The following is a 23,980-nucleotide window of genomic DNA, read 5'->3' on the forward strand; positions in this document are numbered from 1 at the left end:
ATATATATTTATTTTACAATAAACTACGAATAAACATTTTTTTTTTTGTTTTTTTTTTGGTTTTTCACCGTGCGCGCACCCCCCGCGATTTAAAAAAAAAAAAAAAATGTTTCTGCCTTCGGAGTCCTTCAGGGACCCCCTGACAAAGGCTAGGGGGTCAGGAACTCTCTACCCTGCCCCCTTTTCACGTTCGCCACCTTCCTTTTTCACTCTCGCACTGAAAACAAACAAAATGGCGTCCGACACTTCCTGATTTCGACCGATTCGAACGTTGACTAACATGTAACCACCAATCAGAATTACGCTCGCACGGTGCGTGCTTATAGATATTTATATGCTTTTAAATGCTATTTTCTCAGGAACTACTGAACAGATTGACACCAGACCTGCAAAAGGCACTTCCCTGACCTGAGGACTACCTCTCTGCCAAATTTCAAGTAATTCTGTTAAGCCGTTCGGGCTGTACCTTCGACTAAAGGTCCTATGGAAAAATGCATGGGGAAAACGCGTTTTGGGACCCCCCCTTTTTTCTCGGCCCCCGCTTGACGAATCACCCCGAGACTTTCAGGGTAGGAGCTGAACGGAGCGCCCCATTAGTTTTGAAAATTTCGCGAGGATTCGTCAACCGACGCCAAAGTTATTCAAAATAGAATTTTCAGATTTCCTATGGAAACTCGGTCCTAACTAGAACTATCTACTGGCGACCGCCAGTCGATTATATAAATATATAGTGTGTGTGTGTGTATATATATATATATAGATATCATTTGAAAGAAAATGTCTAGGACTTCCAGATGTATTGTTGTCGTCCGTCGCTTTTCCAATTAATTCGTAATTGTTTCATGAGCGGCGAGTGATCAGGCCAGATCCTTGAATAGTTCATAGGTTTCACAAGGACACAGGTGTGTCCTACCTAATGTTGCTCTATCAAGGACCAAAGCTATGGTCAATATCCCAGACTTGTCCAGGGTATATCCTCATTTAACCCTTATCTGTCACTCCTAAGTCAAAAGACCCAGCGTTGTTCCCTCAAGAAAAGGACTGATTCCAGGGAGCCCATGGCTGGTGAATAATTGGGTTTGTCTAAAACCACCCATATTTGTCAGTTTCAGTGTGGGCATGTTCTAGAAAATGTCTAGTGAGTCTTGTTAGTCGTCTTACATCTCACCGAGATTCGGTGTTCAAGGATTCTCGTCCTGATCTTCTGTGTAGTCATGCCTATGTAGCTCAATCTACAGGGGCATCTAAGTAAATTACCCGTTTAGTGTTGCAGTTAGTGTGTTTGAGCAGTTGCCAAGGTGTTCGGAGGCCAAGTTCAATTTCAGATGTTGTTAGAGTATAAGGGCAAACGGAGCATGCTCCACACGGGAAGTGTCCCTTGACAGGTGGAGGGATCTACAGTGTTTGGTTTATCTGGCCCCTTTTAGAATGAGGTCTAGTGTGAAAAACCATGTCTCCTATATTCTTGTAGTGTTTTAAGGCAAATAAGGGCTTTGATAGGTTCTTCCCTCCTGTGTTCAAAATGAAAAATTTCCCAGCTAACGTAAAGGAAAGTTTACATTCTATTAAGGACTCTGAGGCGGGGATTATTCCTTCTTTCTTCACTTTATTTTCCATAGCACCCATAAACAAACTTCAACACAAACTACCATTCCCATGAAGCTTCGGGAATAGGTAGAACAAAACCAATGGGAAAACCGTCCAGTGGTGGCCAATCAGGACCCGACATGTCTATCATAGTCCCTCTTCACTGTCCCTTGAGCCTTTTTCGTCGCGTGAAGTTAGCTGTCGGACCACCTTCATGAATCTTGATTGTTCGTATCCGTCCTTACAACATAAAGTGGGAGTTAGCAGTATAAGAACAAGTTGAGAACCTGGTTCACATCCCAAAGTGGTGAGTACCGAGGCACCGGAGAAAGAGAAAACCGAATTCCCAGCAAAAGGCGACTCACGAGATGGTGCTCCCCAATCGCTGCAACGTTGACTGGGACGTGGCGGACCGGAAGGTGTACACCGATTTATAGGCCAGGCCATTCACAGCCAAGGGAGCCAAATAGTTGAGGCCATGCACTACATCTGCAGCCATGGGATCAAGACTCAGTCACACATACCAAGTCCCTCTACCCCAGGCAGAACGGTACCTCTTGACTGTGCTGTCGGCCCAGGCCTTAGGCATGAAGCCCTCAGCTTTGTCCGAAAGGCCCAGGACCGACCATCGTCTCCTGTAATCCGCCATGAGCATCAACGACCCATCCTGATCTAACTGATGTGGAATCTGATCGAGATTGAGGATTAGTTCTCGACGTAGTGGGAGAGGGATTGGAGACTCCCAGGAAAGTTCCAGCAGAACTGGAAACCAAACTTGTGGTCTCCAAACGTGGTTAATCAAAACCAACTCCGCTCTCAGGCTCCGGACCTGAGCTGAGGTTCTTGTGATCATTGTGAAGGGGGGGGAGGCATACCCTATCTCACGGCTCTAATTCTGGAGGAACGCATCCGTGGCCACCGTCGGGGATTCCGGCCTCTAGCTGAAAAAGCGAGGCAGCTGGTAGTCCAGTCTGGAGTCAAAAAGATCAACCGACACAGGACCCCATTGTTCCTGGAGGGGGACAAAGACTTCTGGGTGCAATTTCCAAAGGCTCGATTCCCGGAAGTTGCAAGACTGGAAGTTGGCAACCTAGTTATGCTGTCCCGGCCTGTATTCCGCTGTGACCGATGTCTGTCCAGGCAATACCGCCAACAGCTGGAGGACAGCAAGCGTGTTTTGGAGCGAGTGCCCCCAAGTTGCTTGATATACCGGACCGCCGATAAGTTGTCCATCCTGAGAAGGACACCGAAATTCATGGAATCTTACGTCCAGCAGCGTACTGCGAAAGAGCCTGCCAGAAGTTTCAGACAGTTGATATGTAACTTCTGTTCTTGTGGGGACCATAATCCTCCCGTGGGGAACTCGAAGCACCTGGCACCCCAGCCTGTTCTGCTGGCATCTGACTCTATAATAATGTCTGGTGCAGAGTCGAGAATAGCTTGCCTGTTCCAGACGTCCATATGCGCGAGCCACCATCGTAGCTCTTCTTGGGCCTCCTTGACGAGAAAGCAAAAGACACACAATTGATGGACGGAGGCAGACTAAATCAAAACATTCACCCCCAGTCAGGAGATCTGGGTTAAATCCATCATTCTTTTGCTCACCATTCCATTCCACCCCAGTTTAGACCTGGCCATATGCAAATCAGTCTTGACCCTGTGCCTCATGGGAACAGTCCAGCCCGAACTGCCAAGCCAAGTCATCCCTGGACCGGAAACAAGCATCCTAGGACCGGTTTCGGGGTTTCACCCCTCTTCAGCCAGGATAGCTTGATTCCAGTGGCACAGTGACCTGGCTTGGCAGTTTGGTCTGGACTGTTCCTATGGGGCACATGGTCACGACTGATTTGCATATGGCTGGGTCCAAACTGGAATGGCAAGCAAAAAAACGATGTATTTAGGCCCAGATCTCTGTACTGGGGTGAATGTATGACATTGTTCTGCATTCTGTCCATCAACTGTTTTTGCATTTGTCTCCTCGATTAGAGGCACCATATGTGAATAAAAAAGGATTCTGCACAAGTACAAGGCTTTCAGGTGTTAGAGAGCCCGATAATGAAGAGGACCCAGGAAGATGGATGAATAGATGAAGGTAGCAGGACCATCACCCGAGCCAACTGCTTGAGCGAGACATGCCGTTTGGAGAGAGTGCGTCTCAACGCGTGCCAAATCTTCGGCACCTTCTTGGAGGGTAGACTCTGTGTTGACGAGGTCGAGTTTTTGACAAAACCGAGAAAAGTCACCTTCTGCGCTGGAATCAAGAGGGACTTGGTCTCATTTATTACAAACCCCAGGGCCTGTGAAAGTCCGCCGCTGTTTAGAGATGAAGGAACCCCTTCTGTGGTCACTGGCCCATGAAGAGCATATTGTCCAGATATAGTATAAAACATATTCACCGAGCTCTGAGGTATTCCACGACTGGTTTGAGAACCTTTGTGAAACACCACGGAGCCAAGGAGAGGCCGAAAAAAGAACAACCCAGTGAACTCGAACGTCTGACGCCAACAAACTGGAAGAACCTCCTGTGGGGTGGAAAAATCGGAATGGCGAGGTAGGCATCCTTTAGGTCCAAACCATCCAACCCAGTGGTCGGAGGACATCTTGCAGAAGATGAATTTCTTCCATTTTAAAGTGGCGATAAACTAGCCACTTGTTAAATTCATGGAGGTTGATGACTGGTTGCTGCCCTCGGTCAGCTGTGTCGACCAGAAAGAGGTTGCTGATGATGCCCCAAGGATGGGGCATAGTGGCCATGAGGGCTCCCTTTGCGAGAAGGGAAGATATTTCCTCGTCTAGAAGAGCGGCCTCCTGACCTGAGAACTGATTAGGTTGCGGCCTAGTGGCCAGATTGGGGGGTGGGGGGGGTGCTCCGAATAACTCTGTGGAACTCTGTCGGTTTGGAGTACCCAGCATCCCCTGTGATGGAAGTCCAAGCCTGGAAACAACTCGCCAGACACCCCCCCCATATTCTTATTTGGGAAGAATGGAGAACACTCGCCTCTGCCTGTTGGATAGAAGTTCCCAATCAGGTCTGATCTTAATACTGGCCTTTCCGGGAGCCTTGCACTCTGGGAGGATATTGATTGGTTGAGCCTGCCCCTACCAGTGATGTGGAAAACACGCGATGGAAACACCTTTTTGATTGAGGATTGGGCTTTATCTAGGGAGGTGAATGTGTTAAACTTTCCTAATTCTTTCACAAATGGCTCACCAAAGAGCCCGCCTTGTGCAATGGCACTTGCCTCCGAGTCCGCGAGCTTGGGGTCCACCTTATTCAAGGGGAACTGCGGCGCTCGCTGGACAGTGCACAATTTGCGTTACCCAAAAAAATAATCTCTCTCTGTGCCCATCCAGAAAGGGTGTCCGGTGATATCAGGGAGCCCGAGAGCTTGGCCTCCTCTGCAATGGATGTCTAGGAGTTTGTCCTGGCATGCTCTCCGTGGCCTGTCAATCCCCTTTTTTGTGTCCTTAATAAACGTTTGAAGAAAAGTGGCCATACTCTTATCAATCTCCAGGGTAACTGCCACCTTCAATAAGGGGCGCGTACACTCTGCCCGGAGACAGTTGCAAGATTCTTTATCCGGAGGCCTCCAAATGCGCACTGCCACATAGTTCGCGACCTTCTCGGGGGTGGGGTCCACCCTGGGCAGCCCGGGAGGGAAGCCAAAGCCAAGAATTGCCGGATTCGTGGTCCGCATCCCCATTGGGATCGGTGACTGACCCCGCTGTGTCCCTTCAGGGTGGGAAGGAAGGAGAGTTGCTAGCCAGGAAGGCCTGCTTAAGTAGATCAAAGGCATCTAGGTCCACCGCAGCTTTGCGGCGATGCTTCACCAGAGTTGGCTTCTGGTCAGTAGGAGTGGGAGCCCCCAGGGAATCGAGTGGGGGACCAGGGGTCGGGAGGGAACTTGCCAATTGAGCATATATTTTCTTCTGCTTAGATGGGTAGTGTTAATGTCCAAAATGGTGACTTTAATTGCATATTAAATATGACCATGACCATATTAATTGATCTTGATGAATTAAGGATTTTTAGGATCTAGTTTATATCAATTGTTTTTTAGGTCTCGCCTGACTCAGCGCATGCCCTGGTCTGGCGACAAAAAGTGCTACCAGGCCAGCCTAGAGCTACAGTGCATGTGCCCGGGCGCGCGCGCGCCACTTTTACCGCGAGTACTTTTACTTTAGCGGCCGCTTGGCATAGCCAATAGGTCTCGCCTTTGGGACCTTATAAGTGTTTAGTTATGCAACTGCTGCATGGCCCAAAGGCGAGACCTATTAGCTATGCCAATGCTTGTTCCCCTCGCCGTCCAGACTCAGAGGGTCTGCCAGTTGCTGATCCTCCAAGTCGCTGCCAATGCCCGACTCTGCTTTCCTTGTGGCTGCGATCGATGCATGCCTTTCCGGCCTGTGCTGCGGTTGCCTGGCATCCTGTACCGCCTCTCCGGGGCTACTGACTGGGTGCCTTTGCTGACTTTTCCCTGGACTATTGACGATCCGCGATGGATCGATGACTTCCAGCCATTCCTCCTTCCAGATCGTGTGACTGCCCCCCCCTTTCAGACCTGCTCTTAGATGTACGGAGAAGAATGCAGCGTGAATGCCTTGACACCGCTGCCCTGTGTAATAGAGCTTGTTTTCTTCCTTTGTGTTTTTTCTGTGAGCGCGTCCTCATGACCCTTCAGCCACCCCCCTCTTCCGGGGCTGCCGCCTGGGTGGGCACCCGAGCGGACTTCTCCTACCAACATTGCATATGTAATGTTGCCCATGCTTCTCCTGATTGTTCGCCTGTGACGAACTGTGATAGATCGGCATTCGCCAGCCTTTGACCCGCCTGTTCTTGTGGCTCCATGGGGTTGTTTACCTTTGTGACTTTTCTGATCTGAGTTTTGTTTATCTGCAACACTGCCATTTTGCTGTGATGTTGCTGGGTCTCTAACCTGATCCTACTTCATGGCGGCTTCGAGGGATTTTCTGGCTCAGATGGATTTACTGGTCGATGCGTACCCCTGGACTGCGCTTTGTGCCCCCCCCTCCCCCCCCCCCAAAATCCATTTTCCATGTCCTAGATCTGGTGCAGCGAGTGCACCCGACTCTGGACTTTTTGATTACTGGTCCTCAGCCGGTTTGTTCACTTTCCCTCTAACTTTGTTTCCCTTTAGTTCTTCCACCCTTGCCAGTCTGACAGATCCTAAACGCATTCCAACCCTTTTTTCCTTACCCTGCTTCCTTTTATGCCCCATTGGTCTTCTGTCATGTACTTATGTAACATTGTTTTTTTCCCTGTGTTCTGCTATGCTCCAGTAACTGATGTAAACAGTACCTCGTTGATCCTTATGTAAAGCGCGCTGATACCTCTGGGTCTAGCCAGCGCTATATAAAACTCTTCAAATAAATAAAATAAACACAGAACCAAGACCTGTGGTACATAATCTTTAAGGGTAGTGTTGACATATGGACTTCATGTGAACTAGAGGTGCCATTATATAGAACAATGGTGCAACCTTTGAGACCTAGAAGGAAGCAAGATTTGACCTGTGGGATTTCAGATGAGAAATGGGCCAGAGTGCAAGAATATACCAGAAAGAATCCTACATTGCCTGGTACGAGCTAATTCATTTTTCTGCAGCAGACTTATTTATCACTAAGGAAATTACATCGCATAACTGAGAATATTAAAGAGGAGTTCCCCCAAGTGGTCAGATGCTAGTATTTAGGTCCAGCCTGGGCAGCACATGCGATGCTCTGCGAGCCATGCTGTATTGGAGTATGTACTTGAAGCCCTGCCCACTCTTCGCTCATATTTGTCATTGGCTTGTCATTGTCCTTCGTAAATGCTGGCTTCTGATTCATTATTAAGCTCCTTAGTACTGCCTTGTCTTCCATTGTAACCTCCCACGAGGACTGGCCCGTTCACTACTGTTACACGGTATGTCTTCTTTAGTCTGTAAGCACCATTTTCTTTAATGAGTTTCTCTAACAGCAGTAGGATCTCTTGTGCACAGTTGTGACCACAGGCTTGTTTATTTATCTCGAAGCAAAGTGGGGGCCCTTCAGGGGCCATGGGAGACAGAGGGGCAATTCAGTGATGCCTTCAAGCATTTGAAATGCAGTGGGTCTTGCATTTGCAAGAGTTTAAGCTATTGGCATTATAAACGACCATGCCATTTTTTTTATTTATGTTTTAAAAACCAAAACCTAAATAAAAGGCATTGCCATATTGATGGGAGTAGTTTAGTTTGTAAAAACTCTTAACCCCTTCCATGCTCATGACGGAACGGTTCCGTCATGAGCATCGGTTGAGCTGTGCTCATGACGGAACCGTTCCGTCATGGCCCCGCCCGCGCTCGAACCCTTCAGCACCGCGGGGGAATCCGCGCAACGCTGAAGGGGTTAAAGAAAATGATTGACTGTGAGCCCAGTGCTTGTTTATCTTCATGCCTAGACCCATGTCCTGGAAATATGAAAGTAAATTTGCAGATTTAGCATTACTACTTACCCTGTCCTGGAAGTCGACTAAGGGTCCTGATTGGAGAATACGATTGAGAAAGACCTGGAGGTAGACTGGAGCAATCTGTAAGGCTGTAGGACTGGCATCAAGGAGAGAGTGGAATCGAGGGATGTTGGCAATATTGAAACCACTAATATTGGCTCTTGAATGAGTCACACCTCCCCAAAATTCTCTATTAGTTACCTAATGCTACACCTGACCAAAAGAGACGAAGAGAGTAACAAGGTTAAATGGTTTTGTTTTGATTGTGTGACCCATATTTTAAACGATATGCCACAATACATGTTTAATGAACTAAATTTAAATCATTTTGCTATGCATATACATTGGAATGATATTAATAACTAGTAAAAACGAAATAAAGTGGTCTGAAATCAAAAAAGGGTTGGAGGTGGAGCAAGAACCAATTGGTTAGAGAGACATGGATTTCAAGGGCGCCAGAAACTGCCTGAATGAGGTCTCTGATTCTCAGATGCTCTTAATCAAAGCACAGATTGTCATGCCACAGATGGCTAGTGGTTCATGTTGGGTCCAGCTCAACTCCCCATTAGGGAATGTTAACTACCCCTATCTCGTCTCTATATTGTTTGGCAATCTATTGGCTCAGAGTGGCAGCACCCCTTTTGCGGTCTGGCGCGCATCAGGACCTTCTGATTTCAGTAAAAAAATATATATACTTTATATACAGGGGCTTTCAGTCATCCCTTTTCATTCATTGGTCTTTTGTCATTCACATTTGCTCTCCCGCCGCCCCCTCCCCAGCCCCCATACAGCATGGGGTAGTAGGCCAGCCCACTTCAGCCATCCGTTCCCCTCTTTGTGAGTGACTGCACTCTGCTGTAGCACAAAATGTCATCACCCACTCAGCCGACATTATTTAGTGGAAGAGATGGTAACTGGAATCTCCTGAACTCAGTGAGTCTCCAGCTTGTCTTTGGAGGCTCTGAACAGCTGATGTTCATTACAGTTTTTGAAAACACCCCATGACAGTGACAACAGTCTCAGTAAGCTTGTGGGAGAGTAGTTGGTGGGTGGAGGGAACAAAAGTCTCTCGCGTTCGCAGTTCTTGGCATGAAGCCTTGCAGAGCCCAATTCCCTCCTCACAGGGAGGCAATGTTTCTTAAGTTGGCAGGTCTGGTTTGTATGGTCACACATAAGTAGCCATATTTAAGAAACTTTGTAAAGGTCACTACAAACCAGTTTCTGAATGGACGCACAAGTGGGCACACACGCATGGCCATTTTTGGCTTCTTTTTATAATGTAGTTTGCAAAAACCATTTCAGTGAAGAAAAAAGCATTGGCAAAGCTGAAAGGTCGTCAGCCAATGCTAGACCTTTTAGCGTTGTCAATGGTTTATCAAGAATGGTCCTGGGCAGAAACTGAAAGCAAATGCTTCAGGTTTTAGGGTAGATTTTTTTTTCTGTTTTTTTTCTTTTCTTTTCTTTTTTAATAAAGCATTCTTAATCAGTTTATGTGGTGGTGGAAGCATCACTCTTTCCAGCCCCTCTCGCTTTATATTTGAGGTTAAGTGTTGCACTAAAGGTACTGTTCTCACGGGGCTGCTCTGACTTTATCCATGTATTTTTATGATGCACAGCAAAGCGGTCAGAAGGCAACATACAAAGCACAAATTGTTTCAGATCTAATGGGTGTTTTATCAGATTTGCAGTGTTTCTAGTTTGAAACGTGCTCCTTTTTTTAGGAAAAATATATTTTTAAGAGGCAATATTGCAAATTGCTCTAAAAAGATTATTATTGGAATTGTCAGTTGTGTAATTTAATGTGATTGTTTTATGGATTAATCATGTGTAATTATTTATTTTTTCCTCCTCAGAATGCCTAAATCAAAAGAAATTCTTACTTCAAGCTCATCTGGAAGCGACTCTGACAGTGAAGCCGATAAGAAGGTGAATATTGTATATTGCGCTGTGTACACTAATGCATGGGTTGTACAAACCAATGTGCGCCAATGTGATTACTTTTTGTACATATGCATATTATTCTGTGTAGCTTATCTTGCAAATTTTGAATGATGTAAGTATTAGACACTGCTAGTGGAAAAGAGTAGGCAGGTGTAAGGGAAGTTACCATATGCTTCTAAGGCCTCCCCTACTAACTGATGTAGTTGTCACAGACCTTTAATGTTCTGTACATAGCGTGAATCTTAGGCCAGCCTTTTACTCGTCATTGGATTTTTTTTTTGTCCATTTCAGCTCCCTACGCTTAAATGAATGGTGTTCCTCCCTGTTCTTGTTAGTCTCGTCCCTCAAGCATTGCTGCTTTACAAGGTTTCTGATTTTGAGCTGTATCCCTCCATTTCTGACATTAGGCAGTTTCTTTTTTTCTTTTTTTTAATTTGAGTTTTATATAGCGCTGGCTAGACCCGGAGGTTTCAGAGCACTTTACATGAGGATCAGAGTTACAGGCTAAGAAACTGTGCCCAATGTCCGGCTGGGTAGGTGAAGGGCGAGGGTATGAACCAGGGCCGATCTCCTCAATAGCTGAACCGAGAAGCTCCACCAGGCGTCGGACAAAATGCTCGGACTCCGCTGTCAGGATAGTGATCAGGTGAACTAAGAGAATGTCAAGAGTAGCGCGGGGTGGGTTGGGGGGGTGAGAAACCATGGACCAAATGAAATCCAGACGGCATCTTTTTCATGTGTGTTTCAGCACTCCATGGGAGTGTGTGCAATCCATCTTGTATTGAGGTACCATTTTGTGGCACTTAATATGAGCTTGAACGTCTAAAGGCTTCTTGGCCTGTTGTGAACTCGCAGTAACTGCAAGGCTTGACAACCTAAGGAAATATTTCCACAATGGTGTGTAGGTGACGGACTGTTGCTTTGCTTCGGTTGCGGAACATTTCACAGGTCCATATCCAAATATAGCTCTATGCATGTTATCGATTAATGATTGAATACATTTTGGGAATTCCCAACCCCCCATAATTATTGACTGTCTTAATAGTTCAAGATGTATTATCCATATCAGTCATTGTGCTATGCACCTGCTGTGTGTCTCCACACAGCTGTTTAATAAAGCCCCTCCCAAACTCCCATCTGTTCCCCTACACCACTACTCTTCCTTTAAACTCCCATCCTGTGCCCCTGTTCATCCGCAGCCCATTAGCATTTTCTCTCACTGCCTCTCATCAGTCACTCACTTTTCTGCTATACATTGCTATTTCCCGCAGTGAATGCCCCTCCATTGGTGAAACTCAGTCACCAGCATTCTCTCCCACTGCATGGCAGTACAGTGTGCGCGCTTTGGTGAGTGGCCTATTCAGTATATCAAGCATTCACTTCCCCACTATAAATTGCAGATATAGGGAGGAGGTGAAAGGAGGCAGGGCACTCGGGAGCCTAGTAGAGTTGCTATTGTCCAAGGCATAGTGCCTGGATGATTGGAAAAACAATGAGAGATGTGAGTCTGGTTGGTTTATGTTTCATTACTCTGTCCTCTCTTGTTGATTTACGCTGAGTGAGCATTGGGAATAGTCTGAGAACAGAGGGGCAAAGGCTTTACTCTCTGGAGACACTGCAGCAGTCTTGGAAATTGCATCTCTACCAAGTGTCAGACACTGGCTTTTTAGGTCTCGCCTAGGCCGCACTTGCACTGTCTCTTCGAGACATGCTGTATTTAGATATGGCCTTTAAGCGTCTCCCATTTCCCCCCCTTGCCCCCCCCACATCTTTTAAATTGGCTCCTGTTACTGTCCTTTGTAAATAGTGGCTTTTGATTTGAGAATAGGCTTAGTAGTCCCTCCTTAGTAGCTCCTTTTCACCTTTTGTAACCTCCCATGAGGACTGTCCTTGTTACATGTGTTACTCTGTATGTTTTATTTACAGTCATTGAGCACTGTTTTCTTAAAGGACTTTCTCCTACCTGCTGTTGCAGGCAGGATATGCTCTCCCTGCAACCGCTTGTTTTGCAGTTGTAACGTGAACCCAACCGGAAGGTATTGTAGTGCTCTGTTAGCACCAGTTCTCCATTTCCAAAGTAGCAGCTCGCCTCTATCAAGGACATCTGAGTCATTAGGTTTACTCCTCGGCTCACTTGCTAAAAACCATGACTTTAACAAATGGCTTTTACTCTCTCTCTCTCCATTTTCTTCTTCTGTGAAATTAATTAAAAAAAAAAAAAAAAAACACTTTAGCTGCAAATGTTGTCTTCTGACATTTTTCTATTCCAAAGTGCAGCATTGAAACAGAGACCCTGGGCATACGAGACTCTGATATCCTGCAGCCCTCTGGTTTTAAAAGCGTAGAAAGCACAAAACTAGGGTCCACCCGGTACCACAGCATGTATACACATGTTCCAAATAATCAGTATCATTGGGCCACATCTATTTTCACCAACGTTGCCTAAACCTACTTAGTTAGTTAAAGCCGGCCACGAAACGCAGGGTACAATAGATATCTTTGAAGATGTCTCTTCAATCCGGCAAAGTGAATGTTTTTAATATACTGAATTAAGGATGCAACAAAGTTACTGCTTTAAGCTTGAAAGCAGACATTTTGGTATTTGGGCAGGTTTGCCTTTATTGCTTCATCTATGTGAGCACAGTGGAGAATATTGGTGTGCTTGTATATAAGCACTGCGCTCTGGAATGCCCAGTGAATATTTTAATGTGTCCATTGTAAAGGCACTGCTGTTAATGTAGAGTGCATTGGTGATTTTTCTTGTGTTTGGGCTTTCTGCTCTTTAGCAAGAGATTTATTAATGGTTTTCTTTATTTTACTTTATAAAATGTGCACCGCTGCTCTTTGTTCAGAGATGTCGTCTTTTTTAAACCATACTGCTTACGTTTTGTAGAGATGCAAGCAGTGGACATTGAAACGGGTCCCTTTCAGCCCTGTAGTTGTTTTCTTAACTTTTCAGCCAAAAACACTCCATGATTTCTCAATAAGTGTAAAAACGTTAATGTAACTGTTATTCCTGCTTACATTTCCCATGCTTTACTTAATCTTCTATTCCCTGTGGGTGTTTGCTGTTTCCAGGGTGTTGTTACTTTTTAGATCGATTCTGGGCAGCACTGCGCTGCGAGGCATACTGTATTCAGGTAGGAAGTTGAAGCCCTGCCCAGCTTTTCAATTGGCTCCTGTTACTGTCCTTTCTAAATCGTTGCATTTGATTCATTAATAGGCTTAGTAGTTCCTCTGTGGTACCGCCTTGTCTGCATTTGTAACCTCCCATGAGGACTAGACTTTTTTTAGGTCTCGCCTGGCGTTGCAGCGCGCATGCGCGGCTCGCTCAGTCGAGGGCTTCTTAGAATCAATACAGTTTCAGAAGTGGTGTTTCGGCTCCGCCTGTTATTTTGGTTGGTTTGCGTCATAAGTTATGCTAAACGGAGTGTGATGATTGTACCGGGGGCTTTTAGTCCCTCCTGGTTACCACCCTGTCCTCTTTTGGCCCCGCCCACCAGAACTGGATCGTTTACTTGCGGCTTCACGCACTCTCCTTTAAAATGCTGTAAGCAGTCTTTTATTTTCATTTTGAGCGCGGTCTGCTTTGGCTGAGCTTGTTTCTTTAAGCGAGGTCCGCTTTGGCTGGGCTTGTTTCTGTAAGGCGCCTCTTTCAGTGCAGGACACACTGATTTCAGTGGCCGCAGCGCTCCGCTCACCCGACATCTCCTATCCGGCGCACCAGTTATGACACAGGCAGTCTCCCATTGAATTTTTTAAACGGCGTGGTACACCGCGCTTTATCTTTAACAATAGCCCTCGTCTTCCAAGCCTGTCTCTAAGAGCCAGGAATGCAGGCTCTAAATATGTCTCGCTTTAAGCCTGCACAGTAGCCGCCACCCTTCATTTTCTCAAGATCCCGAACGAGCCATTGTTATGAGGCTTTTAGAGAGGTCACTGGATTGTTGACTTCACCACCTGGCTGGCCCTTTAACACACTTCCGGGTGACAGATAAATGGCATCGATATTATGATTTTAAACACTGGAAATATGTAAGAGATTAGGGGACCAGGCGCTGACAGGCTATGTCAAATTAAAGCGTGTGCACGTGCAGCGAGCTTACATTTGTCCTTTATTTTTGTGTGTTTTCACTTTCATTTTCTTTGTTCCGTGCTCTATTGCCATCTTATTCTTCCTCCCCTCGTAACTGATAATTTAGATTCTGTTTTTCGTTCTTTTCCAATCCATCTTTTCTTTTGTTTTCCTTCCCCTTCGCCCCCCCCCCCCCCCCCGCACCCTGCCCCACTCGGTTTTCACCCTTATCGCTCTTTGTTTTGGACCTTGTTTGTTCAGTAGAAATTGCCTAATTCACGCTCGCGTTATTACTTGGGTTACTTTAGGTCTCCAAAGTTCACTCACTGGCCCAGAGGGACTGGGCTTAAGATGAGGCATTCCAGAGTGAACTACTTCACACAGCAGCGCACTTTCCCTTGTCTCGCCCCGCGATCCCTTCAGTACATCGAGCCGGAAGGAAGGGACTTCCCTTTCCTGCTCTGACTCGGGGGGGCTGCTCATCTGAAGTGAGTCAGTCCCATACTCCCGCCCAGGCAAGGCCAGTGCGCTGGCTCAGGCCTGTGAGAGGGACCAGTGGGAGGAAGATGAGGTAGGTGGCAGTGTGTGACTGGGGGAGGCGGTAAGTAGGTGGAATAGAGATAGAGGTGCACGTGAATAACCGAGGCGAAGGGAGATGGGGTGTAGAAGTAAGAGTCCAGATGGATAAGCTGAGTCACCAATGGCTTTTGACAGGAGTCAGAACATCGCCACACTAGGCTCCCAGGAGTGCAGAAATGTATACAATTTACGCATGGGAACATTCTGCATGCAGGAATAAATGCAAGTGTGCATTTGCACAGTGAAAGTTATTCTCTTTGGGGAAAATGTGGCCCGTTCCCTACACCTTTCATTAATATCAGAGGTGTTACCCCCTCATTCTCATTATGGAAATGCACTTACCCCTGTACTTGAAAGGAGTAAACTTGCCTAGGTTTTTCTTTTGGAACTCTCATCTGTGAGCAGTCCGTTAATTCCCACAAACTTGCACGTTTTTTACGGGTACACCTACATTTGCAGTGAAATACACAAAAAAACACCTCTTCCATTAAAATGTTCCCTACAGAAACTCCACCGTAATGTTTTCTACTCCACAAATAAACAGTAGCATCCCTTCTCAGTGACCTAGAAACCCTTCCACCATCACTAAACTCTGCAAAATGGAAGATTGTAAAATCGCCTCTCTTCTCTGCAGCCGGCACTACAAACACTTTTCTAGCGAATCCCTTTCCCCAAACACTGTTTCTGAGCACAGCGGCCCCTACCCACACCTGTGTGGAGGCAGCAGTGGGGTTTTGTTACAAGTGGTAGCTTGCAATAGGTCTCGCATTTACGCGAGTTTGAGCTATTGGCATTGTAGATGACAACACCTTTTATTTATGTTTTGGTTTTTAAAACCTAAATAAAAGGCATTGTCATTTACAATATCAATAGCTCAAAACCCGCGTAAATGCGAGACCTATTTGCATTGCAAATGCTTGTTAGTTGTGTTACACGTTCTGCTTTATCTAGTCTGTGAACATTATTTTCTTCAATGATTTTCCCCTATTCCACCCATGGCGTGGTTTCCTACAATGCAGCACGCCGCACGCTTTTATATTTAATTAGTAATGATGGTCCGCTTTAACTATAGCAGCCGTACTTCTTTATTTATTTTGCCAGCGCGCTCTGCTGTAACTATTGCGGCCGTGCTTCGTTATTGTATTTGTCAGCGCAGTCCGCTTTAACTTTAGCAGCAACGATATTTTACCTTTTTCTTTTTTCCCAGTAAAAGCTTCCCATTCCGTGCTTTCACTTTATTGGTGGCTGCCCCCCTTTCTTTAGGCGTGGTTCGCTGTAACCTGAATACAGCAAGACGTGTAAAAAAAAAAAGGGTTGCAGCCACCATTAAAGTGGTTTCGTATTTTCAAGAGTTTGAGTTATTGGCATTAAAAATTACAATGCCTTCAATGTGTGTTGGTTTGCAAAACAAATAAATAAAAGGCATTGTCATTTACAATGCCAATAGCTTTAAACTCTCGCAAATGCGAGACCTGTTGCATTGCAAATGCTTGTTTTTTCCAGGCAGCAGATTACTCGTCTCGCCTCACTCATAAGCTATTTCCCATTTTGTGATTCTCCAGCAATAGCGCTATGCAGTATCATCACTCCACAACAAAAAAAAAGTAAAAAATCATTACCATTTTCAACCCCAAGAGCTTTAGCTTTCACAAATGCGAGACCTATTGCATTGCAAATGCTTGTTTTTTTTTTTTTATGGTCCGTCCTGACAGCTCAACAGTCTTCATACAATTGTGACCAACACCATAAGAGGGGCTTTTGATTATATATGTTCCCTGACCCTATTAATACAGGTGCCTTGCCCAGGTCGAATTGTGCAGAGTTACTCCTACTGTCCGCCCCCTCCTGCAAGGAGGCTAAAAACAAATTAAAACAATGAACTATATAAAGGAATGTACCTCCAAAATAGAGCATCAGGGGAGTGGCCCAATCCAGCCCAGCCTCCGCTGGGCTCCGAGGGTTGTGGACGGGTTACTGCATACGCTTTATAGCGCCAAGTCAGGGCAGTTGTGAACAGATTGTACAGCTCTCCTCCTTTGCCTGGTGGTTCCTGGGACCTGGAGACCCACAAGACAGCCACTGTTTACATCCAGCGGAGAGCTTGAGAGTCTATGAGCCATTCGAGTGAGACAAATTAGAACAGTATATGGGGCACATACTGTTGGAGCGCTACTGACATGGGTGCCCTCCCACCGAGGGATGTTATTTTGTGGTTGTACAGAGTCTGAATGTCTGGACAGGATCTGGCTCAAGCCACAGATCATGCTAGTGGGCTTCCTGTTCTCACATGCAGCCCATGTAGCCAGGACCTCTGGGACAATGGAGTGTATGGACCAAAAAGCGCTGCCGCCCTGTTTGGGTGGCTGGGGCTATTTGCGGACTAGCAGCACTAATACTGCTTAGCCATGCTCGCGCCCTTGTATGGCATTGTCGATGCAGGGTTTCTTTAAAGAGATAGCATGGAACCCTGCTTCCCTTCTCTGCTCTTGCATACATGCTGCAGATTCCCTTCTTCCAGAGCATACATTGTGTCCCAGCATAACAAAAGGATGCTTCCTTGCTGGCCAGGTGAGATTGCCCATAGTGCGGAGGCCAAGTGTGACACAACAGTTTAGGACCCAGTGGAGCTTGGGGTGTGGACAGCCATGATATCGTTGCTGGAGATGCAAAGCGGAAAAGCATACGTGGGTCAGGTTCAAGAAGACTAGTTACAAGAAAAACGCATCTGAGGATACCTGGCCTCGGGCACGTGAAATATGTTGGATGGTGTGCAGTAGTTACTAGAGAGAGGCGATTTACGTCTAGGTGGTTACCTTTCGCCATTAAAGGGAACCATTTTGGGCTATGGTTTTCTTGTCGAGGCAGTGGTTATCGGCACATGGCAGCTTTGACCCTACAGATTCAATTACTTTTCTCGCGGGGTGAACTGCAGAGGCGTTGATCCTTCAGTGGAAGAAAGACAAACATGTTGGTAGGAAAAAGTTTGCTAAAAGTAAAGGGACAATATCATACTCCCAATAACTCCCCAAAGTTGGTTTTTCGAAGGGCTTCGTTATGCTGTAGTGTACAGTGGGAGAAATGGAAATATTCCCTTAGTACAAGGGCTGTCCTGCTTGTGTCCTATGCTCAACAAGAACTCCCTCAATAAGATTGCGTGTTTAGAAACTTTTTCAAGTTACTGCCCCCACTTCTAACTATTCGCTACCTGACGTAATTGGTATTGTTTTAGCAGACTGCAGTGTGTGTGGGAAAACCAGCCAATAAGTGTTATCATTTTTACCGACTGGGTTTGCCGATGCTGCACAGCACCCGCAACAAAAAAAGTACAATTATGTGCATGCGTCATGATGCTGGTGGCAGCGTTATTCTGAATATACACGCTACCGAATTTGAGGGGGACATTTTTGTTTTAAAAAAGTTTAACAAAATAGTTTGAGGACTGGAGGGGTGGACGGGGTGGTAACAGGAAGTTGTCCAGGGAGTAGCGGATGAGCTTTAGGCCAAGAGGTGGGAGAATGAAATAATAAATACCTGGAGGTGAGGAAAGCAATGAAAAGATTGGCAGAGGCGGTAGCGTCATGGAGCTATAGCTCCCAAGTTTCCCAGGTTGAGCTGCTTCAGTCAAGATGTTTTTCTATGAATTCTGGTCCTGGTGGTATAATGAAATGAGCAAGACTACAAGCCCCTCAATTCAAAGAAAACACCTGGACCTGGGAAACTCGACAGGGTTTTGGAGAAGTTCGGGAAAAGCAGCAGACAATGGTGGGAACAAGTGGGGGAAGCGATGAGCTGGTGTGAGGGGAGGATGGAGCAACATGGAATGCACGGTGTATTTGAGTAGGGAGCATGAAATGAGGGAAAGGTCAAGAAACAAATGCACTTGCCGGGAGTGCCTGAAGAAAACAAGCATTTGCAATGTAGTAGGTCTCGCATTTACGAGAGTTTGAGCTATTGACATTGCAAACAACAATGCCTTTTATTTATGTTTTTAAAACCGATAAATGAAAGGCATTGTCATTTAATACAAGACCTATTGCTATTTGTAAAACTAGTGCTCGAAGGCTGTAATTAAGGCCTATAGAGTAACAACACTCGTAACGGGGGTTGTCACCATAGGAGGTTACCAAATGAGACCAGGCGGTACTAAGGAGGGACAACTAAGCCTATTGACTAATGAACAGCCATAGTTCACAATGGACAATGACACAAGCCAATAAAAAATATGGGCGGGGAGTGGGCAGAGCTTCAGGTCCGTACCTGAATACACCATGCATCGCAGAGCAGCGCATGTGCTGCCCAGGCTCGACCTAAAAAATTATTCACAAAATGCAAGAGCTCAAAATGGACCGCCAGATCAACTCCGTCTCGTCGTCCTGCTTCCAAACCCTCCACCTCCTACTTAAGACCTTCAAATGGATCCCCCTCGAACACAGAAAGACAGTCGCTCACGCCCTGGTCACCAGCAGGCTCGACTACGGCAACGCACTCTATGCCGGAATAAACAAACCTCACCCGCAAGCTACAGAACATCCAAAACGCTGCCACAAGACTGGTCCTCAACCTGCCAAGACACTGCCACATCTCCCAGCACCTGCGCACACTCCACTGGCCCCCCATCGAAGCTAGAGTCGCTTTCAAGATGCTAACCCACACTCACAAGGCCCTCCACGACACCGGACCAGCATACCTGAATAGCCGACTCAAATTCCACGCACCCCAAAGGACCCTACGATCAGCTCAGCTCTCCTACGCCGTGGTCCCCCGCACCAAAAAGACCAGATCGGGAGGCCACTCCTCCGCGACCAGAGCCTGGAACGACCTTCCGCTCCACCTCAGACAGATAACATCGCTCCCCATCCTCGCAAGAAACCTCAACCTGGCTCTTTGACAGACCCCCTCCTTGATTGACTAGAACCTGGGACCCCACCTCCCCGGCGCATTCAGACCCTTACAGGTGAGTATTCGTGCTTAACACCCGATTTGATTTGAAGGGGTGAGTAGGGTACAAGCTATCCAATCAGAAGGACGGTAAATAATCTATTGGGTGCAGGGGCTGGTTCTGTGTCCCAAAAAATGCAATGATTTTGCTTTGTTTGTTTCAAACTGATGGGGGTGATGTCCTGTGAGTCATCTATGGTTTGCTTGCCTGTTATGTTTCCACGAATGCTGGGTTCTTGTCAGTGGGTACAGATGGTAGCAGCAGGATTCCATCCGCCCTCCGTCCGCTTTCCTTTTTTAGGTCTCGCCTAGCGTTGCAGCGCATGCGCTGCTTGCTCGGCGAGACCTAAAGTGAGAGAGGAGATTTCAGAAGGGGACTTGAAGCCCCGCCCATCGTTTTCATTGGGTCGCATCAGTGTTTATGCTAAACGCTGGGTTCCCATTGAAAAGGATGATTTTGGGCCACTGCCCTCTCTCCCGTTTGGACGGCCCATCAGGACTGGGTCGTCTGCTTCACGGCTGTCGTGAAGCACTTTCTTATCTTTATGGGGGCCATCTGTTTTTAATTAGCACATCTGTTTCACTCAGCCGCGTGTTTATTTTTGCATCGTGCTTTCACTTAAAGTGAAAACGCGATGCAAATATAAACAAGCGGCTGCCTTTCCGCAATGGTGAGTGCTTGTTTTACGCCTGTTAGGTTTTACTTTTCAATCTAAGAGTGTTTATTGTTTCAAGTTCATCTATGCCAACTTTTGGATGTGGGGATCTATTTGAAATTCACATTTTCGGTGCACAAAATGGGTGTGCGCGACCGTATCGGTGGATAAAAGTGCAAAAACTGTTTCATGCACATCCGCCGAGGAATACCCATGAACGGCTTGTATAATTGTTGCAGTATTCTTAAAAATGCGATGGATTCCAGCTCCAGTAGGCGGCGCTGTATGTCTTCGGATACATCCATGTCGCACGCATCAGGTCCCAGTTACATACTAGTCACTTAAAAAAAAAAAACTCTTATCAACAATATAATTGTTTTCTTTTCAAATAAGCGCCGCACCTAAAAGCGACTGAGCGATCATCATTGGTGGTAAGATGAAACTCGCTAACGTGTCTGTCCTTGGCAGAGGAACCCGTTACTAATGTCTTTATTTTTGCAGATTTATATAGAGCGAACTCGACCTGATGGTATTCGAGCGCTTTACACAAGCACTAGATGTTACACATGGACACATTCTTTTTTTGGGGGAGGCACGGGGAGAATAAGTAATTTGTCCAGAATCACAGGCGATGCGGAGACTTGAACCTGGTTTCCCATCTCCAAGGTCAGCAGCTCTGGCCGTAAGGCCACATCCTCTCCATCCTATCCAGTCCCATTGTATGCACGTTTTTCGACCTTAGACTAAAATGCGCTGCCGAAAAATCGCTAGAACTATATAGTTTGTAAACTATAATGAACGAAACCAATATACAGTATACACCAATTGCCGCCTATACAGCCATGGGAGCATCTGGAATTTACTTAACAGCAGGGAGAAATACCCACCCTGTTCTTAAGGAGTAAGCCACTAGAAGCATTTACGAGTCATCTGTAAAACTGCATGTGGTGAACGGGAACCAGCAGGCCTTACACGATGTGGCTGTCACAGTTACACTGCCTGATCGATCAGTGAGAAAATCAGAGTATTAGGGGGAAGTGCTCAGAAGTTTGTGCTCAGAGCCAGAGGTCAGTTTCTGCTTTGACGTGTGCATGACCCGTAAATGCAAAATGTCCAGGCCTCTGGTAGTCCTCCGATAGAAAGCCATCGCGGTTGAGTTAACCTCATTCTTCTAAACCTAGACAGTGTCACGTGTAATGAACTGCTTGTGAGAAACAAGGCCCTACCACTGTACAATAGAGGACTATTTTAGATAAGATACTTCACTGGACTGATGTTAACAGCAATCCAAATTCAGTGTAGTGGCTTGTATTAATATAGCACTGAGAAACTCCATTATGCCTACCAGAGTTATTATCTGAAAAAAACACTGCTGATTGGTGCCTTGAGCACTATATACAGATTGAAGGGGAAACATTTCTTAGCATCTTTCGGTCTGGATTTAAGTCTGTAAGATTTTTAAGTCTCGCCTAAGAGTGCGTGCACTGCCTGAGGCAAGACATTTTGTTACTTTACAATAAGCTTAGACCCCCACCTATTGTTTACCATTGGTCACCTTATTGTCACTCATTTGCTTGCATGTTAAAAGATCAAGTGACAGTTGCACTGTTAAGCCAGACCTAAAATCGATGAAGGGTAACTCTAATCAATGAAATAGCCCAACAGGTCTATGCATCTGCTGCTGAGATCATTGTGCATCATGCACGTGTGAAACCGGAGCTGGGCTAACCAAACACTCATCCTTCTGAAATCGATAACCTGTGCATCACTGTGTTGTTGTTCAATAGCACCTACGAATAACTGCGCTGTGAAGCTGCAAGGCCATGACAGAAATAACTTTATAAAGCAAGTCATTTTTAGTCCCCTTTAGCACTTCACATCCGCTTATTGCAAAACACCACGCTGGTTTTTGTAGCCTCGCCAGCCTGCTGCAACCCTCCATGCAGGGCAGAACGTGGGCAGTGCGTTGTGGGGTGCAGCTTCATCCCAGGTGCACCATGAAGGAGTGAGGTAAAGGCCAGGAGAGAGAGGGCTGCCTAATTTTGCTAGTGAGCCATCATTTTCAGGCCATGTAATTTTTACATACTGCCTTGGCAGCTGACTGGTGTTGGTGTTTTTTTTTCTCCTTCTCTTCTTGGCAAAGACTCCTTTTCTCTGAATCACAAAATAGCTGTGAAGAGTGAGAGGTAAATATGGGGAAAGAGGGAGAGGCCGTCTCTGGGAGCTTTCTACTCACTGCTGCTAATACTAGGCAAACCATACGTTACAAAAATAAGTTTTAAACTAAAGTACTCGCCAAACCCATAAACCGAGTAAACAAAAACATCAAGCGTTCGTCTTCTGATCTAATTGGGCAGTAATATTGATCTCACACCTATATGTGCAGACATCGTGATCTCGCACCTATCTAAAGTAATGGTAACCTCACACCTATATTTGTAATAATACTGATCTCACACCTATATCTGCAGTGATATTAATCTCGCACCTATCCAAAAGTAATGGTAACATCACAACTATAGCTGCAGTGACAGTAATCTCACACCTATATCTGCAATGATAATGATCTCACACCAGTATCTACAGTAATAGTAAGTTCACACCTATCTAAACTAATAATGATCGCACACCTATATCTGCAGTAATACTGATCTCTCACCTATATCTGCAGTGATATTAGTCTCACACCTATATCTGCAGGAATACTAATCTACCACCTATATATGAAGTGATAGTAATATAACACCTGTATCTGTACTTATTGTAATATCCACTCAAAGTACTTATTCAAAATGAGTAGGTGTTACCATTTTGGATGCATTAGATCAATGTGATAAATAAAAACATTACTAAAAGCCACTACCATTTACAATACAAAACTCACACTAGTACAAATGCAATGCAATAGATTTCGCAATTACAACAAAGTGAACTATTGCCATTTTGCATTACACCATTTAATTAATGCTTCACAAAGGGGGAAAAAAACAATAACATTTACAGTGCCAATAGCTCAATACATTGTCATTGCGAGACCTATGGCATTGTAAATGCTTGTTTTGTATTAGTGCAAGACCGTCTGCGCCCTTCCTGACACTTCTTTGTGTTCGGCAGGTTTTATACACAAATTTCCGTATGACTGTTAGTCCACATGATGCATCAACTGTGCCATATTTGCCGGGTACATATTTACTTAAATGCATGTAATTGACAGGAAGGACTACATTGCAGTTTGTGAGAGATGGTGATGTAGCTCTTCAGGGATACGCATGTCACACAACATCGCATCATCCCCACTTGAGCACATGTATGATCCTGGGGAGATCGCCTGCATTTTTTATTTCACTGAGTACTTCTTGCTCTCGACTTATCACCGCAGGATGTTCTGGATTACTCTTGCTGTATCCTAAACTGTTGCACCTCCTGGGCACCTAATGCCCACCCGGAAACTCTTGTTGCAAGCATCGCACATGCAATGGCATGTTGGGAAGGTTGGTCTGCTGTGAGGCGTAAGGTAACTTTGTCGGTGAATGCACATCTTGGAGAAATCTGTGGTGTTTACTGTATGATATATACCCATGTACCCCTCCCCGAGCTCGAGGCTTCCAGAGGCACAGTAACGTTTATCAAGTTTTGGGGGATAGTGCTAGCAGATCCTGGCTATGAAGAGCACAATATGTGAGCAGTAAGATAGATCTGTCTCTGAATGCAACT

The 23,980-nt window shown here is 45.8% G+C and overlaps 1 protein-coding gene across 2 annotated transcripts in view; it reads left to right on the forward strand.

The window, feature by feature from the left end:
- Positions 1-23,980, forward strand: part of SUB1 (SUB1 regulator of transcription) — a 78,029-nt gene that overhangs the window by 13,167 nt on the left and 40,882 nt on the right. For both annotated transcript variants that reach the window (XM_085630716.1, XM_085630725.1), the window contains exon 2: positions 9,931-10,003. In XM_085630716.1, the coding sequence (XP_085486842.1) occupies positions 9,932-10,003 (72 nt within the window). In that variant the 5' untranslated portion in view covers position 9,931. The remainder of the gene's footprint in view (positions 1-9,930; positions 10,004-23,980) is intronic.

The sequence above is a fragment of the Triturus cristatus genome, chromosome 2_1 (assembly GCF_964204655.1).
Source record: "Triturus cristatus chromosome 2_1, aTriCri1.1, whole genome shotgun sequence".
Lineage (NCBI taxonomy): Eukaryota > Metazoa > Chordata > Amphibia > Caudata > Salamandridae > Triturus > Triturus cristatus.